This window comes from Rana temporaria, chromosome 5 (genome assembly GCF_905171775.1).
Source record: "Rana temporaria chromosome 5, aRanTem1.1, whole genome shotgun sequence".
Taxonomy (NCBI): Eukaryota; Metazoa; Chordata; class Amphibia; order Anura; family Ranidae; genus Rana; species Rana temporaria.
Window position 1 is genome coordinate 175,216,604 of NC_053493.1, and position 19,274 is coordinate 175,235,877.

Here is a 19,274-nt window from a genome sequence, read left to right on the forward strand (position 1 = left end):
ATCAGCACAGCAATGTCCCCATCAGCAGTGACCACCGCAACATCCCCATCAGCACAGCAATGTCCCTGTCAGCGGTGTCCCCATCAGCAGTGTCCCCAGCAGCATGTATCCCCATCACCGCTGATGGGGACACCTATGATGGGGACATTGATGTGCTGATGGGGACATCGCTATCCTGATGGGTACACCATTGATGTGGACACCCATGTCCCCATCAGCAGTGTGCCAAACAGCGGTGTCCCCAGCAATGTCCCCATCAGAACAGAAATGTCCCCATCAGCAGTGTCTCCATCATCGCTGATGGGGACACCTCTGATGGGGACATTGCTGTGCTGATGGGGACACCCGTGTCCTCATCAGCGGTGTCCCCATCAGAACAGCAATGTCCCCATCAGCAGTGTCCCCAGCAGCACAGCAATGTCCCCATAAGCTTGTGTCCCCATCAGCGCAGCACAGCAATGTCCCCATCAGCGTTGTGCAACACTCACTTGTCCCGACTCCTGCCCGCTGCTACACACGTGGAAGATTTGTAATTTCAAACAGCGGGCGGGAAGAGGGGAGGTGCCGCGCCTGTGACGTCACTGGTTGTCGGGACATCGGCGGTCCCAGCAGCCAATCAAAAAGCACAGCGTGACAGCATAGGCGGTTGTGCGGCTTTGGTTCATGCAACCTGCCAGCTGCGGGCGGGTGCCGGATCGAACACACAAGCGGGCCGGGGTTTGGAGACCCCTGCGCTAGGGGAACACAACAGCTGTCATTTGCATTTGAATAGCTGGGTGTTCCCCCGCCGCGCCGTCATGTATAGCCCCTCCCCCTTGCCCAGAAACTTTGATAGACAGGTCACAATAAAAAAAGTATTCTATTCAGGCATCGGGAGTATTTGCGCGAGTACAAGTACTAGCGCAAATACTCAGTATCGGTCCCAATACCGATACTAGTATCGGTATCGGGACAACCCTAGTCTCAATCAATAAGAATTGGGTTACTGAGAAAGGATAGAAACACCTGGTTTGTTTGTACCTTTAAGCGAGCATTATAAGGTAGAAGGACAACGTCCGTTTGATTCGTAGGTTCCGTAGGGGCCACAAACGAACGATATGGGAGACAACAAATAGTAGTAAATTGATAGGACATAAAGAATGTAATAAGAAATCTTACTTGCGACAGTGGGCCATGCGAGTGAGTTTGCGGCGGACTGTGGCTGGAGTGAAACATATCAAGAAGGTGTAGTGTGATGCCGTGCATGGGGCAAAACAACGGTGGTTTGGTGTAGAAAAGAGAACGCGAAGTGCGTACGAATAATTTGTAAGCTCCACTGCGGGAACCGAACATATGGTATGGGTGACACCACGAGTGGCCACGAATTTGACATGACAAACAAGCTAACGAATCCTACCTGGGACAGTGAACGTGCGACTGGGTTTTCTTTGGACTGGAGTGGGTGTGCAACACATCCGACAAGTGTTGTGTGGCACCATGCATGATGCACAGGCAATAACTTTGGTAAATAAATGAGAGAGAAGAACCGTGAAGAACTGTGTACAAACAATTCGTAAGTTCCGCTGCAGGAACTAAAACACACGGCATGGGGGAAACAACGAATGGCAATGGTAGAAAGTATGCAATGTATCTGATAGAAATCAGTTATAAAGAGAAATGACTGATACAAAACGGTTGTAAAATGCATGAAATTAATCCGATACCAATGAGCAGTAAGGAGTATTGAACGAATCTGATATGAATTGGATGTAGAGTGTATGCTACCCCTTGCTGTGAAACCTAGCACCTACCAACCACCCATCCCCCAGGCCAATCAAGTGCAGACAAGGCACCAGGTGAGTCCAATTACCACCTTAATCTGCCAAAGAACCCATACAAACAATACATGCTAATCTCCAAATGAATGAGACAGCAACCCCATGGACAGTGAATTTTATAACCAGTGAAGCCTGTGGCGAGTGATATCAGACAACGACCGACAGTGGCTTGGATTTACAAATGAATGGTATGTTTGGCAGGAGGAAGTTACAAATGTACCAAGCCTGTGCCGAATGATGTTGGAACATGAGCAACAATAACTCAGAGGCAGGTTATTTTACAAAAGGGATGCAGGATAGGAAGCATAACGAATTGCAAGATTGCACATGATACGAAAAGGTTTGAATACTACCTGCGACAGTAAGCGGGAACCGCCGACGAAAAACCATGAACGAGAAGCCGCAATGTGCTTGTGATGTTGAATGCGATGACTCACGGACATGAGGTGAGCTGGGAAAAGTCGGCCCAGTGACGTGTAGTACCGCAAACTGAACCGACAAAGAGCATGTGTCAGTGGGCTATTTAAATACCCTCCGGGCTCCTCCCATAAACTCAGGCCACTATACTGGCCTTCTTATTTATTGCTGAAAATATAAAGTAATGCATTTGTGTGTCAAAAATATGAATGCAAGTTACTTGTTGGGGGGAGAACCTCTGGTGGAATCTAGGATGGAAAAGGTCCTGGGGGTCCTAGTAGATGACAGGCTCAGCAATGGAATGCAATGTCATTGTGCTGTAAGCAAAGTAAACAGAATATTGGCATGCATTAAAAAGGTGATTCACGCCAGAGATAAAACAATAATTCTCCAGGACTCTGGTCCGGCCGCATCCTGAGTATGCCATCTAGTTCTGGGCACCAGTCCGCAGAAGGAATGTGCTGGAGCTGAAGAGAGTCCAGAGAAGAGTAACAAAGCTAATAAAGGGACTGGAGGACCTCAGCTATGGGGAAAGACTACAAGGATTGAATGTATTTTCTCTGGAGAGGAGACGCTTATGATGTACAAATACCGCACTGGTGACCCTACCATAGGGAAAAAAAAACTTTTCAGTGAAAGGAAATTTAAAAAGACACGCACCCATTCACCAAAATTAGAAGAGAAGTGGTATCAGCAGGGACCAAGGGACCATCAATAATATAAAACAAATATTAGATGGGCACCTTAATGACCACAAAATACAGGGATGTACAATGTACTATTGACGTTAACACACACACACATTGAACTAGATAGACTTGTGTCTTTTTTTCAACCTCACCAACTATGTAACAATGGGAGGAAGGATGTCACTCCAGATCTGATTCCTGAGCCACCAGACCAAAAATTATTTTGCCTAGAGACTGAAGTTTTGTCCCATGATGACAAAATGTTGTAGAGGTCTGAAGTTGATCTGAGCAGATGGAACTGCCTTGAAGGAGATGACCATCAAGCCTAGAATTTGCTCCCAGACTCAGATTATTTAGTCCAGTAGCTGTCCAACCCTGTGATTCTGCATGGAGAGAGTCTGAAGTTTTTCTTGGGAGAGAAAAACTCTGGCTTGAGCTTTGCCTAGGATATAAATCAGATACTATATTCATATGTGCTGGGGTTCCAGCACTAAATGCTGAAGGTTCAGGATCCAACCAAACCTTTTTTAAGGTCTGGACTATCTGCATCACATTGTCCTTCAGAAGATGGTCAGGTGTTCCAAAATGGCAATACCCTGGGAGCGTAGTAAGGCTAGCAAACAAGCCAATACCTTGCTGAACACTCAGGGTGCAGAAGACAGACAAAATGGTAGGTCAGAAACTTGTAGTGTTGAGTGCCCACTGCAAAGCAGAGGTAGCGATGATGAGATGTAAAGATGGGGACATGCAAGTATGCATCCTTGATGTCCACAGAGACTAGAAAGTCTTCCTGATGGAGTGAAGCTATGATCGACCTGGTGGACTCCTTGCAAAGCTTTTGAACTCAAATGGAGACATTTAAAGCCTTTGGATCCAAGATGAGATCCAAAAGATGCCTTTTGGTTTTGAAACTGTGAATAGGTTGGAGTAAAAACTCCAACCATGGCCAGTGCTAGCACAAACTGCATAAACTGACAGTTGCCTACATGGAGGGAGGGCAGAGCTTAGGGTATGACATAATCCCGCGGCCATCTTGGATTTCGGCTGAATTCTGCCAGCTTATTTAGTTTTATCTAGCACTGGCCATAGTGCTTTACTTGTTAGGGATCTTTTTTATACATTCCATTTCTGGAAAAACGGAGAACACTAGGTCTTGTGTGCTTTTTCCTTACTCCCATATGTACACCCGTTTCATCTGAAGATTCATATGCTTACATGTGGCTACAGTGAGGATTTACTGTGTGGTATCTGGAGTCACAATCCCTAAGGGGAACACAGTGTGTCATGATGCTACTGGTAATGCAGGGGGCATAGCCCTAAGGTGAGTGGCCTGTTTTGCATGGGTGGTGGACACAAGGCACATTCCATTAAGAAGTTTACATTGTCACAGTGCTGACTGCATCATTATTTGGACTTTTATGCCGATATTTGCAATATTGCATATATAAATGGTTCAGCTGAAACAAAAATTGCAAAGTACAATATAATAAACATAAAATCAAAGTCTTTATAATGTAAATTAATCAACTGCTGTGCTCCTCGACAATTGTCTCATATAAAGCAAGCATTTCCACCACCAGGTGAATTGTGCTCTCACCTCACTCCTATTAATAGGGGTGAGGTGAGAGCACAAGTCACCTGGTGGTGGAAACACTTGCTTGCTTTATAGGAGAAGATTGTTGAGGAGCACAGTGGTGGATTAAAGACAATGGCCTGGATTCACAAAGCACTTGCGCCGATGTATCTCGAGATACGCTGCGTAAGTGCAAATATGCGCCGTCGTATCTGTGCGCCATGCCCACAAAACTAGATACGCCTGAAAATAGGCTTCATCCGACCGACGTAACTTGTCTACGCCGGCGTATCGTGGGCGCATATTTACGCTGGACACATGTGGCGCTCCCATTGATTTTGTATTCAAATATGCAAATGAGGAAGATACGCCGATTCACGAACGTACGTCCGTCCGACGCAGGCTATGACTTGTGCACGTAAGTCGTACGTCCGGCTTAAAGTTATTCCCCATATATGAGGCGCAACCCATGCAAAAGGAATGGACCAGGGAACACAAGCCGTCGTATTTTACGTTGTTTCCGTTGTACGAGAATATGGCTGGGCGTAGGTTACGTTCACGCCGTAGGCAGTGATCTGTTGTATCTTAGGCATTCGTTTATTCTATTGTACTTTGCAATTTTTGTTTCATCAAGTCACAGATTCATTTAGTGTGATACATTGTATGCACAGTGGAGCGGATTGTATGAGAATAGCGCTGCACCATTTTAATATGCAATTTTCTATTTGGTGCAGTGAATCACTAATAGGTGGACAACAGCTATTTCTTTTGGTTTGATTTTATATTTAATATTATTCATTAATATTATTTAGATTTATGTGTGTTTTAGTATACAGGTCACTGATTTAGTTTGTGTTTTAGCATACCAGGTAGTGCTGATTGTTTCACTTTATTTATTAATATTTGCAACATATTTGTAGATTTTTTAGATCATCAAGCTGTTTGCACATTTCTAGAATTTTCATGTTTTTGTCTGCACTTTTTTTATGAGTAGTGAGAGCATTATTTGTGTTGCGTTGCGCTGCACTATTTATTGTTATTTATATTGTGACACTGAGTGTTGTGAAATAAATTTACTAAGTGTTAGCTAGCAACTCCAGCATTTTTTATGCACGTGTATTTAATTGTATTTTTGTTGCACAAATTTGCTTTTGGTTTGTTGGATACTAGAGGCTGTGCCATTGTTGTGGATCTGGAGCTAACAAAGATTGTACACAAAGATCTGCAAAGCACCACAAGCAGAGCCCAATGTCCGAAAGTCACATTCTAGACTAGCCTTGCAATCTTCAGTCCAGTCAGTCGGGAGTTGAGTATGGCTTTCCAAGTTATTTCTGAGGACGCGCTGAGCCAAATAGCTGTAAAAAAAGCCCAGCTCAGCAGCATGTAAATTAAATCTTGACTAAAAAAATATTATCTTGAAAAGGAGATGGTTAGTAAAATAGTTACTTTTCTCAGTAGAGATAAGATGTCCATCCTCCTAGGAAAAGCTGAAGCATGTTGGGAGTGAAAGGAGTTATACCTGGCTGGCCACGTTTTTCTTTGGCAGTGTCCAAATGCTTCAGCAGACCAAAGCATAACCAAAATTGTCTAAATTGTATACATTCAATTGTATTACCTAAATAATTGAAGCCTGTTTACCTTTAAACAATAGGAAAATAAAAAAACAAACGTTTTCCGAAAAGTAATGGGTTCAAACCTTACAGCTTTTCTGAAGCAATGGAAGGAAATTGAGTGTTAAAAGTTAATGCAAAACAAAACAGGTGTTCCATCTTTTAATCATTACCCATCTATGTCTCCATAAAAGCAGCAGGGAACAAAATGTGTTACTGCACACAGAAGACTGAAGATTCTTGACCCAAAAGATGATGGCAGCAGGGGGTGATGGAATACGAGAATGTTGCATTTTCTGGAAGAGCGAACTCTGGGGCTTAGTCTGCCATAATGTGCAAGTATACTGTGCATACTTGCACATTATAGGAAGGGACATGGCGACCAGTAGTGGTATAGTTCCACTTTAAAGTGTTACTAAACCCAGGACCCTGCATTCACTACTGTATATCTGGTCTCCCACAGTACACAGAACATGGAAATGCAATTATTTTAGTAAATATAAACAGCTAAATACCTTTTCTCCTCAGCAGTATATAGCTATAGCTGCCTTGTGACTTCTATCAGTGTCCAGCCAAGCACAGGTTAAAGCTTGTAGGAGGGGTTTTCATTCTCCTCACACTGTCCTGTGAGGCTGCATGACCCCTGACTCTGTCTGGACAGTGCTGATCACATGTGCCCTCCCAAGAAAATAGAAATTGTATTCTAGCAATACACACCAAACTGAGCATGTGCAGGGTGCCCACTAGGCTTTATTCTATCAGGAGACTGATTGAGACAGTGAAAAAAGGGGAGAATCAGAGAAGACATGTTCAAACTGCCTTTTTACACAATGCACAGGAATAACCCCCTAGGTTCTATTGTGAGTATAACAAGTCTGCTTTACTGAATATACAGGCTGACTTTACTGTTGTGAGTTTAATAACATCTTTGTACGATTGCACACAATTTTTGTAAGACCTCGAAAAATGTGTTCTAAATGTAGTATCCTTTCATCTGCTTCTGCCAAGCTTTTTTTTTTACATATAGAAGTTTATGAAGGACATATGAGAAGTACTGGAGATGGACGAAGAGGCAAGAACTACGAATTCAGCCTCAGAGATTTCTATTAATATCACGGAGGCCAATTTTAAAGGCCACCTTTTACATGCTACACCAATATTTAGAGTGTAACAGGTAATGCGGTTGCAAGTCGACTGTCAATCTGGGAGATGGTAGTGTTAGATCAGCAGCAGATTGAAATGAAGGTCTTACATAAATGAATAAAAACTGACAATCTTTAGTACCCCTTTAGTGTTAAAAACATAAAACAAATGATATCCCCACTTAAAAGAATTGGGGTTAATATTGCTTTGACCAGTTTTGGAAAATATGGGTATCTTGTACAAATTACCTCTCTGCAAAAGACGTCTCTATAAGACCCTTGGTTTCCCTCTTCTACATATATTCTCACCCCGCATAGTAATGAATATGAACTATTATTACCTGTTTATAGGACTACCAATATTAAATGTGAAATATCAAACTTTGCAATATCTTTTGTACTCATACACTTTTTGAACCTAAAAAAATATTAAAAACTAAAAAGGAGAAAAAAGGAGAAAAAAAACTTACATATGATAGAAAGCACAGTTTAGCACCAACAGTGTGAGACTCATGACAGCTCCAAAGACACAAATATCCCAAGTTAGCATCCTCTTGAGGCTATCCCATGCCATTCCAAACCATATGAATATTGAAAACTTTCCTTTATATTTCTTTCTTTTCTTAGTCCTCTGTGCTTGCAGATATAATACAGTTTGTAAAAGGAGAGCCACTGGGTAAATTTTCATGTGCACAGAAAAACCATAGATAAGTGCAGCTTTGACAAGATTATGCTTCAGCTCATAATACAATGCTGCAAGGACAAGCACAGCCAAAATAGATTCTGCATTTCCTCTGCTGGATACAGCCATTGGTAAAGGGTTAAAAAGCCAAAATGCACTATACTTTTTCGCAGAGTAGTTGTCTAATCCTTGCAGTCTCAAGATTTTGTGGATTAGGTAGGCAGCAACTACATCACACCACACAAACAGCACCTTCCCAAACAGTTCTGAGATGTAGATGTTAGGAGTTAGAATCCAAGCAAGCAATGGAGTATAACGATATGTTGTTCTTTGGTATGGTGAAAATCCCTAAAACAGGAAGGAAGTAAAAATAGCTTTAATTTTCTTTCGATATACTAAATGTTCAATATTATGTCTAAGAGCGATAGATAGAGATACAGTGGGTATAGAAAAAAAATAACAACCCCTCTTTAAAATAATTACATTTGGTTGCTTTTCACCCTGAAAAGACAGGCAGTTTTTGTTTCATCCAGCTGTATTTATTCAGTCCAACTTATCACATCCAAGTGAAAGATATAACACCAACATGTCAGAAAAAAATAATAATCAAAAACACAATCACTGAGTTGGAAAAAGGACGACCCTCTTGTGTCAGTATTGAACCATCTTTTGCTTTAAAGTGGTAGTAAACTCTTTACTACCACTTTTACCTACAGGTAAGCCTATAATAAGGCTTACCTGTAGGTATAAAGAATATCTCCTAAACCTGCACGGTTTAGGAGATATTCCCCTCGCAATGTGCCGCTGATTGCAGCGGCGCATGCGCAGCGGGGATCCTCGGCTAAAGGCCCGGCAGCCGCCGGACCTTACCGGAATGAAGTCTCCCGCGTGCATGCGCGGGAGTGACGACATCGCCGCTCCAGCCAATCACAGCGCTGGAGCGGCGATACCCGGAAGACACGCCGAGGCAAGATGACATCTCGCTCGGCGTGGACCAGGTAAGTTCTCCACACCTCGTTCCAAGGTAAGTATTTCATAATGAGCTAGTATGCAGTGCATACTAGCTCATTATGCCTTTCAGGTGTAAAAAAAAAACTTGTTGCGGGTATACAACCACTTTAATTACAGTCTGTTGGGATATGTCTCTAACTGCAATATTTGCCCACTCTTCTTTGCAGAACTGCTCAAATTCAGTTACATTTCATGGTGAGCATTTGTGGACTGCAGTCTTCAAGTCATTCCACAGATTTCCAATGGGGTTTAAGTCTGGGCTTTGACTAGACAATGCAAGCATATTCACCCTTTTTTCCTTAAACCACTGTATGGTCATGTTTGCTGTGTGTGTTGGGTCAATGTCAAGTTGGAAAGTAAACCTTCTGCCCATTGACAACTTTCTGGGAGAGGGCAGCAGATTTTCCACAAGAATTTGATGGCATTTTGCCCCATCCATTGTTCCTTCTATCATAACCAGTGCTCTAGTCCCTGCTGCAGAGAAACACCGCCATAACAGAATATTGCTACCTCCATGCTTTACTGTCGAAATGGTGTTATTTGTATAGTGAACTGTATTGGATTTTCACCAGACATCATTTTGTGTTGAGGCCAAATAATTAAAAAGTTTAGTTTCATCTGACCAGAACACCTTTTTCCATGTGGCCCCGGAATCTTCAGTCGTGAGGTATGTGGCCTTTCTTGAGTTTTTTTCTTTCAACCCTCCCATACAAGCCACATTTGTAGAGCATTTGTAATTATTGTTACCTGCACACAATGACCACTCTGTCATAAATTCCTGCAACTGCTACCTCTTGGTAGCCTCTCTGACCAGTTTCCTTCTGGCTCTTTTATCCAGTTTGGAGTGACGTCCTGATCCAGGGAGGGTCCGTGTTGTAACAAATACCTTTAACTTCTTAATATACTTTACTATGCAATGATAAAGCCTTTGAAAAATGTTTGTATCCACTGACTGACGTGTGCCTGTCCACAACTTTACCCCAGAGATCTTTTGACAGTGCCTTGCCACCCATAGTTGACTGTTTGCTACAGTTGAACTATCAGGGACTGAAATGCTCTAGAAATGCCTTTTTCATGCTGAGCTAATCAAAATGACCACAGCTGATCACAATTGAATGTCAAATGGCTTTGTGTGCCTTTGAGAAGGTAATTAGCTACACCTAATTGAGTTTAACCACTTGCCTACTGTGCACATACATCCCCTTCCTGCCCAGACAAAATTTTAGCTTCCGGCACCCCTATCGCTTTAACTGACAATTGTGCAGTCGTGCGACGTGGCTCCCAAACAAAATTGACATCCTTTTTTCCCACAAATAGAGCTTTCTTTTGGTGGGTGGTATTTGATCGCCTGTGCGGTTTTTATTTTTTGGGCTATAAACAAAAAAAGAGCGTAAATTTTGAAAAAAAAAAACACAATATTTTTTACTTTTTGCTATAATAAATATCCCATTTAAAAAAAAAAAATGTATCTCCGTGAACAGTGCTATAAATATGCATTGATTACTGTATAAATGTGACTGGCAGGGAAGGGACTAACCACTAGGGGGCGGGGAAGGGGTTAAACGTGTAGTCTAGTGAGTGTTCTAACTGTAGGGGGAGGGGGGTGACCGATCTGTGTCCCTATGTACCTATGTTTACACAGAACAATGGAGTATTCCGCCCGCCGTCATTTGACAGTGTGCTGTTGTAAGAAGGTTAAAATCCAATTTTTAGGAGGAGGGTGATCCTTTTTTCAAACTCTGTGATTTTGTTTTGTTTTTGTCTGACATGTTGGTGCTATATCTTTTACTTGGATGTGATCAGTAAATAAATACAGCTGGATAAAACAAAAAGGGCTGCAAAGCAACAAAAACATTATTATTTCTATACCCCTTGTATATTTATTATTATACAGGATTTATATAGTGCCAACAGTTTGTGCAACATGAGGGCAGACAGTACAATTACAATAAAATTCAATACAGGAGGAATCAGACGGCCCTGCTCATTAGAGCTTACAATCTGGGAGGGAGAGTCAAGTGATACAAAAGGTAATAACTGTAGGGGATGATCTGATGGAGAAAGTACAGTTTTTTAGGTAGGGCCATTATAGGCTTCTCTGAAATGTTGTCCATTAGTACACCACCCTACACAAAACACTAAACAGTTAATACATTTGTGAAATTCCTTATCATTGAAGAGAAAAGTGTAACTGAATTTTTAGGAAGTCTTCTTTGTAATTCAAAAGATTACAGCATCTGCTCTGCCAAGGAGGAGGTGTAACAGCAGGGATTACATCATATTAGTTGAACAGTTCCCATCAACCTTTGGAACACTGAATGTGGGAGGGTACATTAGGCCTGTAGATGTTGAATGTGTACTCGCCCACTTCAACATAAATCAAGCCACCTCATTCTCTAGCCACACTGCTCAGCATAACACAACAGGTGACACTCAATATTAAATTAATTCTATGTAATCTACTTTAATTAAAAATGTAATTCTCTATCCTCTGGGTTTTCTGTTACTGGCTGTGGCTGCTACCTTCACATGCGATCTCTCCTCCTCCAGCCACAACAGCAGATAAACTAATTGATCAGAGACTGTAGTCATACTACAGGAGATCACTTGAAACATATCCCACGGACTAATAAACAAGAACACATTTGTTGTACAGCAAGGAAGCCGTTGAACCTCTGACAATGTTTTTATAGCTGTTCCATGTCAGGAAGTGAGGGAAAAGTCTCTCTCCAGTGAAGAGGTGGTCACAGAAATAAAGTCTCTCTCCGGGGGGGGGGGTCACAGAACCAGAAAATCTCTCTCCAGTGGGGTTACAGAAACAGGAAGCCTCCCTCCAGTGGGGTCACTAGAGACTGTTCTGGGTACCAGCAGTTGTGGTAACTAAATATTGTTTAGCATGTGTTGGCATGTATGGTGGCATGGTATAAATATGCAGGGTCAGCTTGACTAGTTCTACAGTAACTGGAGAGACAGCTGTTCTAAGCTTATAAATTTTAAAGCAGTTCTCAACATTTTACCCCACAGGAACCCTTAAAATTATTTTCAGGTCTCACGGTAACCATTACTAAAACCAATTTATTGGGTGTCAGTGGGAAAAAAACATTCACCTTACGGAGGTGATCAGTAGGAACAATGCCCCCCTTATGTCAGTAGCAAGTGGAAAGAATGCCCCTCTTATGTCAATGGTTAGTAGGAATGTCCCCTTACATTGGTGATCAGTAGGAGGAATGTCCCCTTACACGGGTGGTCAGTGTGAATTATGTCCCTGTTTCACCAGGACCCTCCCTGCACACATGTCCCAATACCACTGTACAGACGTTTTTCTACCACTACACTATCAGCACACATGTTCCATCGCCCCTTTGCTGCCATGGAGGAAGCTGAGCCTGTGCCTAAGAGTCGGTTCACACTAGGGCGACACGACTTCCAGCGCGACTTTCAGAGGCGACTCCGACACGACTTGAGCATGAACCACAGGGCGATCTGGGGCGATTTACAACACGACTTGAAGTTGTCTCCAGGAAAGGAAACTTTCCAGTGGCCAATCAAACAACAATCAGCTCTAGGGGAGGGAGGGGGAGGGAGAGGTTTGCCTGAGAAATGTATGTTATCTTCCTGGAAAGTCGCTTCAGTTAAGACAGTATGAGGAAGGAATGAACTGGGGGCAAGTTATTGGACTTTTCAGGCACAGTACGTTGTAAAGGATGTAGTCGTACAGAGAATTTTCTCTAAAAAAATTGATTTATTTAGACACAAAAGTGCAATTTAACATTAAAATTGGACGTTCCATAGGAACTAGCAAACTATTGCACATGGCAAATTGCCTCCAGAGTGACACAGGAACTTATGCACTAATATTAAATTAAAGAAATACAAAAATATATAGATAGTTTTGATTATAGAAATCAATTAGCCTACAAGTCGGATTGAAGTAGTACAGGAACCTCTTCTGAAGTCGGAGCGACTTGAGTAGTGTGTATTAACACTGCTCCCATTCACTTACATTGTTTTTCTCTACAGCGCGACTTGGGACGACTTGAGGCGACCTCAAGTCGGATCCCAAGTCGCCCCAGTGTGAACCGACTCTAACAGTTAACCTATCAAGAGCCAGACAGTTAATCAGTGGGTGCTTTTAGAAGGAGAATATAAAGGTATCTGCCAACTGAGAGGTTAACCGTTAGCCACATGCTCAGCTCCCTACCCAGTAGCCATGGGGTATAAATCAAGGGAAAACTTTTAGTTTTGGACAGAGTGCAGAGGGATTGGAACACCTGTCAGTATTTATTGCAGTTTGTGCACCCGTTAAAGGAGATTTACCCTATTTGTCCTGTTTACCATGATCACTGAAAGTGAAAGTAAAAAAGAAAAATCCCCAAATTGTAGGTTGTCCCCAGAAAAGTATTATAATGGAAATCTTTAAATAGGGACACTAGTTCTGTTGACCTGGGGATCGCCAAGAAATACCCTTAATTTGCAGGATTATCTCTCACTTGCTGTTTGGCTGCTCTACAGGAAGTAAAGGGAAATTTCTGCAATGGGACATTATAACCCTCCTTTGCGCTATCCAATATGAAAAAAAAGTTTTGCCTATAGTTCTACTTTAAGTGTGTGTAGCATCTCAGCTCCCTCCCCTGTTCAAAAAATCCCTCATCTCTCCTGTGTGTCCCGGGGACCAGCACAGTTAATAGTGATAACCAGGGCTTTTTTTCAGGGGGAACTCCGTTTCACCACCTTTGGCTCAGACCCTTTAGTGCCTGCTCACCACAATCACTTGTAAACACAGAAGTCTGGTTTCTGTGTTTACAAGTGAAAGCTCTGCACTCTGTGTGTAACCCCCCTGAACTCTGCACTCTGTATGTAATGCAATCCTGGTATTTAATGCCCCTTTAAGACCCAACTACTGTTTGGGAAATCTGAACGGGGTCGTGGTTAAGTGCCTGCACCTATTTTCTGAGAAAAAAAGCTCTGGTGATAACTGATATCTGTCTCCCTGCTGGGCTATCACAGTGCCTTCTGAATCCCCAGTGAAATCGTTTACCCCAACCTGCCTGTGTTGTTGTCAGGCATGTATAGAGTTAAATGATTTTCGGCTCCAGGCTTGCTGACAACGGTTATGCTTGAATAGGAGGAGGGGCACACTGTCTCTGTGGGCAGGTCAGACTGGTCTACCCACTAAAGCCAGCAGGAATTGCATTACTGCTCGCTGACATGAGAACTACAGATGGGATGTGACAAGACTAGTGGCTGATTTAGTGACAAGACATTATGATTTAGAACACCGTGCATGCTGTTTCTTAGAAACTACAGAGTCGACCAGAAGATTGACATATTCTAGGAAGATAGGAAAGCAGGAAGAAAGGACGTTTTTGCCCAGGGTTTTGCATTAAGCTTACGTAAAGAGACTGAGTTTGCCCACTAATACTCACTCACCTTCCTCCTGTTTCCCTGACACTATATTGAAGCCCTACACAAAATAGCCAGGAATGAGGTAACATAACCTCCTCCCATTATGCAATGTTTGGTTCTAGAAGACAACTGCCAGGCTTGAACACATGTATCCCTTGTACCCAGCGCTGTATAAATCAAAAGTCCCAATACAATTCCAGGAAGTCTCTTATATCATCCAACAGGTATGTATCTTCTCCTGTGTATAATGTACCAGACCCTTACCGGATTTTCTGACCCACAGAACACAAAATAGGTCCAATAAAGCTTTTCTTTCCACAACATTTCTGTGTTTTCACTAGTAGGTGAAATCTCATTCAATCCTCACATTTTCCCAGAGAAAAAAAAATACAACTCATACAGTATAGAATTTTTTAATCCATAAAACCTAAGAGGTACTATCGTGCTCACATGTGCATGTAACATGTCATACACCGCCATGTGATGTGTACTGTCTATTTCCCCATTATTCATATCCTCACCAAACCTCACCAAAGTTCTGAATCACACTTAAATATTCTGCTCACAGTCTCACGTGCTTCAATTGTGCAAAACAAATCACTTTGTGATCATTCTCACCATGTGCACCTTCCCCCACACTTCAAACAACTTACCAATACAGGATTCAGTGGTACTGCTTTAAAGTAATACTAAAGACTCATGGTTTTGAACAGAGCAGCCCAGATCCTCCTCTTCTCGGGTCCCTCTTTGGCACTCCTGGCCCCTCCCTCCTGTTGAGTGGCCCACAGCAAGTAGCTTATTATGGGGGCACCCTAGTTGAGTGACAGCTCCCTGTGTCCATTCAGACACGGAGCCGCAGCCCCCGCCCCGGACCCTTTTCCTCCTCATTGGCTCACTGACTTTGACAGCAACAGAAACCAATGAGGAGGGAAAGTCCCGGGGAGCCAAGCCTCTCATGCAATACCGCTGGATCGAGATGGGCTCAAGTATTAGGGGGGCTACTGCACACAGAAGGTTTTTAATCTTAATACATAAAAAAACTTCTGTTTTTACAACCACTTTAATTCAGTCTCTCCAGCTTCCCCCTGGTACTTCATATACTATATACAGTTTCCCAATAAAAGGTTAAATATTAAAGATATAATGAAAGGTGAAAGGGGGGCGTGACCGGATGCAGGTGTGGAGGTGTGTGGAGTGAGGCAGGCATGTGAGATGTGGTGAGGAGTAAGGTGCGTTTCCTACGGCCCTACCACCCCCAGTATGCAGGTTAAAATCCCCTGCATGTAGCCTGGGTCAGTCCTCGGTGTCCTCTGTACCCTCCGCTAAACACTATCACCTGACACCTGCGGTGGGAAAAATCGGGCGGACGTACCTGCTGGCGGGGATTGTGACAGTCCCTGAGATCCACGCGTTCTGTGGCAGCTATCCGGGGGTTTCCCTGGGGTTCCCTTGGTCTGTGGAGGACCGGCGGTGGAGTTCCGAGTCTGTGAGTCCGTGATTGGAGGGCGGTGGACAGCTGACTAGGCCGCGTGACCCGGCCAGCGAATCCTGGTGTGCCACAGCCGGAGATAGGAGAGGAAGGCATCAGAGGTGCACGAGAGGTGTTCCTGAGGGAACGATAGCGAGATGAGTGGAAGACGAAGCTCGGAAGATTGGTTCAGGAGGAGACAAGGCTTGACACCAGCTACAGAGCCCTCCAGTAGTTCGCAGCTCAACTGTGGCCAGGTACAGCAGATGACAGCCTGACAGAAGGCAATGGCTACGGTGGCGTGGGGCTGCTCCATCAAAAAATGTATGGAGACCCATACTTTGGAAGCAACGAGGCGTGGCGGCTGGAAGACATCCTGGACTTCCGAAATGAGGTGCTGGACCTCCCCGAAGAGTCATATGACCTGGAGAATTTGTAGTTCCTGGTTGAACAGGAATGGGAGATCAAGATTGCCTACAAGCGGCTGTTTGACAGTGATCAGCAGCCCGGCATGGCTCCTGTTGCCTGGGACTGTCCGGGAGAAATAGCGGACAGTCCCAAAGATGCGGAGCAATTGGGGCCAGGGGTGCCCCTATGTTTTCCCATCCTAACCGCAATGAAATAATCGGTGATGATACAGAGGGCACTGCAAGTGCTAGAATGTCGGAACGCACCAGGCAGTGAGACAAGCTAATAGAATAAAGGTCTCAGAAGGGGGAGTTGAGACAGGCCCTGGAAGGCTGGTAGATGGTGATCAGTAGCAATTCCAGAGTATCACATCTGGTGCCCCAGCAGAAGTGCTGGTGACAGAGCAGAACACTGCTGGCCTCTGCTCACCCTCAGAGTTCGATCCGGAGAGTCCGAGAGATGATCTTTGTGAGCTGTTTCCATAGCAAAAGATATCCCCACCGGGAGTGGAGGAAGCAATTCCCCCTCCCCAGCAATTAGCCACTACCCCAGTGTTCATCTTCCCAGCAGAAGCGCTGGCTACGAGGCAGAGCGCTGTTGGTCTCTGCCCAGTTTTAGAAAAAAGAGACAGGGAGTCCGGGAGATCGTCCCTACAATATACCTCCCCAGAAGCTGGCAACTACACCAGGAGAAAAGCAAGTTAATTTTCCTCCCCAACAGTCGGCCAGGGTGGAGGAAGCGGTCTTTCCACCCCAGCACAGATCCGTACACCTGGGAGACAGTACCACAGACATGTTGTCCCAGCAGCCAGATGAGGGAATGGAAAAGGAAGCAGCCGGCTCAACTCCCCAATGGCAGCTGCACAGTTTGGGAGTGGAGGAAGCTAGCCTCCTGCCTAAAAGGTTAGCCCTAGCGGAGGATGTGGAGTCCCCAGCAGAAGTGCTGACAACAGGGCAGAGTGCTACCAACCTCTGACCAGCACTGGCAACAACTATGGAGTTCCAGGGACAAGCTGTTGTAGTAAAGCTGCTGCTCCCTGCTGAATCACTGGCAACAGGGCTGAGCGCCATTGGCCTCTGCCTCGCACCTACAGTTTCTCTACAGCTTCAGGAAGCCGGGGCGATCGGCCCCTCTGCCCAGCAGCGGATTGAGCCCCGGGATGTTAAAAACCACCCAGCTGAAGTGCTGGCAGCCGGACAGAGAGTCAATGATCTCTGCCCCACACCTACTGATGTCAACTACTCCTTGCAGCCAAGATGGGAGATCATGAGGACTGACTATGTGAGTTCACTCTGCCTGACTAACGCATGTCCAGACCAGGTGGAGGTCTGGGACCCTGTTAGTCGACTTTTGATGGGGGATACATGTGACAGACCTAGCTGGGACAAAGGCTTTTGGAGGGGACTGAATGCTAGCCTCTTGCCTACCGATCAAGGACCCTGTCATTTGGGAGAATGGTGCTCTTTGTGAACTGTATGCCTGGGGACCCTTGAGGTGGTGTTACTTTGGATTTAGGTCCATGTCTGCCCAAGACACACAGACTCCGGGAACCCTGTATATGCCATATTAGAAATAGTGACCGATTCATAATGTTGGGACACATACTGTTAGATGTTAATTTCATCAACTCCAACCACTTGTCTGTCTGTTATAAAGTAAATGAGTCTAGTATGGCTTCTAAGAGTCTTTCACCCATTGTTGGTTGTGCTAATTAACCCTGCAATTGTATGAAGGAGTTCTGTGTTGATATGTATGATAATGTGTATTGTAGTTAGGGAGTCACATTGGCTGCTATAAGGGATTAGTTAATTAGCTCATGTTAATTTATGTTTCTGATTACAGTTGTATTGTTAGAGTAATATGAGCAGGAGGTAGGAACCTCCTCCTCTTTAACTGTATATAAGACTTGTATTCTGATTCTAATAAACTGTCTGATGTGTTACCCTACACTGAGCTACGACTAGTGAATGGGAAAGTTAAGGGGTCTTGGATTGTGTGGTACCGGACAGAGGAGCGATACGGCAGACAGACTTATATTGGAGTACAGGGGTCTGTCACACCCACTATGATCTGTGCTAGTGGGACTCCCTGTAAAGCCACACTGGAATGTTGTATATATCTATATATTGTGTGTGGTCTCATGCTGTTGTGGACTCTTTGCTGGGATCGTTTGGGGTGTGGTTGTTCTCCATTGTTTTATTTGTCTGTCTGCCTTGGAAGAAAAGTATATTATGGGATGTGTATCTCTGTGAGGGGGGGGGAGATTTCTCCAACAGCTCTTCCTGCTGATAAGACTGTTTACTGATGAGAAGTTTGAATACACCTGACCTGTGTGTCTATTGTTATTGGACAGTTTACCCTGCCCTGAATCCAAGGTGGGAGGAGTGTCTCTGAGTTGTACATATGTGGTAACATGTGCTTGAATAAAGGGAGTTTGATATTTTTCACCCTACACTGAGTTACAGCTGGTGACTGGGTGAGCTAAGGGGTCTTGGATAGTTCTGGTTCTGGACAAAGGAAGCATTTACGGCGCACATAGTCCTGTTGAGGACAAGGGTTCGTCACAGGTGTACTAAAAGCTCACCAGAAATAGGAAATATTATGCACAAATGTGATAATCAAACATCACCCGAACACATGGTAGGTGTCTCCACACGTGAGCCTTCACCAGCAGACACTAGAAATCAGTTCTATCAGCTTCAAACAATACTCAGTAGTCAGTCCTGTGCAGTATATGCCATATGTAGGTTTATTCCCAGAACACAGAAGCAAGAGATATATTAACTCCAATCAGAACTCAGATTATCTTTAATATGTATCACATATAGTATGGAGACTTCTTTCCAGAGCACAGTGCACTAGATAAAAAAAGCTTACTGACCAGGAGCCTAGAGATTTATATAGTCTAGTAAAATCCACATAAAGCTGCAGCATAGAGGAGGTGATTGGCTGCTGCACTTCCTGTTTGTGAGATCTTTTAAAATAATAAAAAAGACAGTGAACTGCTCGGCAGGCAGTGATGCTGGGATGCTGAGATAATGAACATAGCAG

General features: G+C 43.9%; 1 protein-coding gene across 9 annotated transcripts in view; it reads right to left on the reverse strand.

The window, feature by feature from the left end:
* PIGM (phosphatidylinositol glycan anchor biosynthesis class M) overlaps positions 1-19,274 on the reverse strand; it is a 564,607-nt gene that overhangs the window by 339,446 nt on the left and 205,887 nt on the right. For all 9 annotated transcript variants that reach the window (XM_040353413.1, XM_040353414.1, XM_040353415.1 and 6 more), the window contains one exon: positions 7,719-8,278. In XM_040353413.1, coding sequence (XP_040209347.1) covers positions 7,719-8,278 — 560 coding nt within the window. The remainder of the gene's footprint in view (positions 1-7,718; positions 8,279-19,274) is intronic.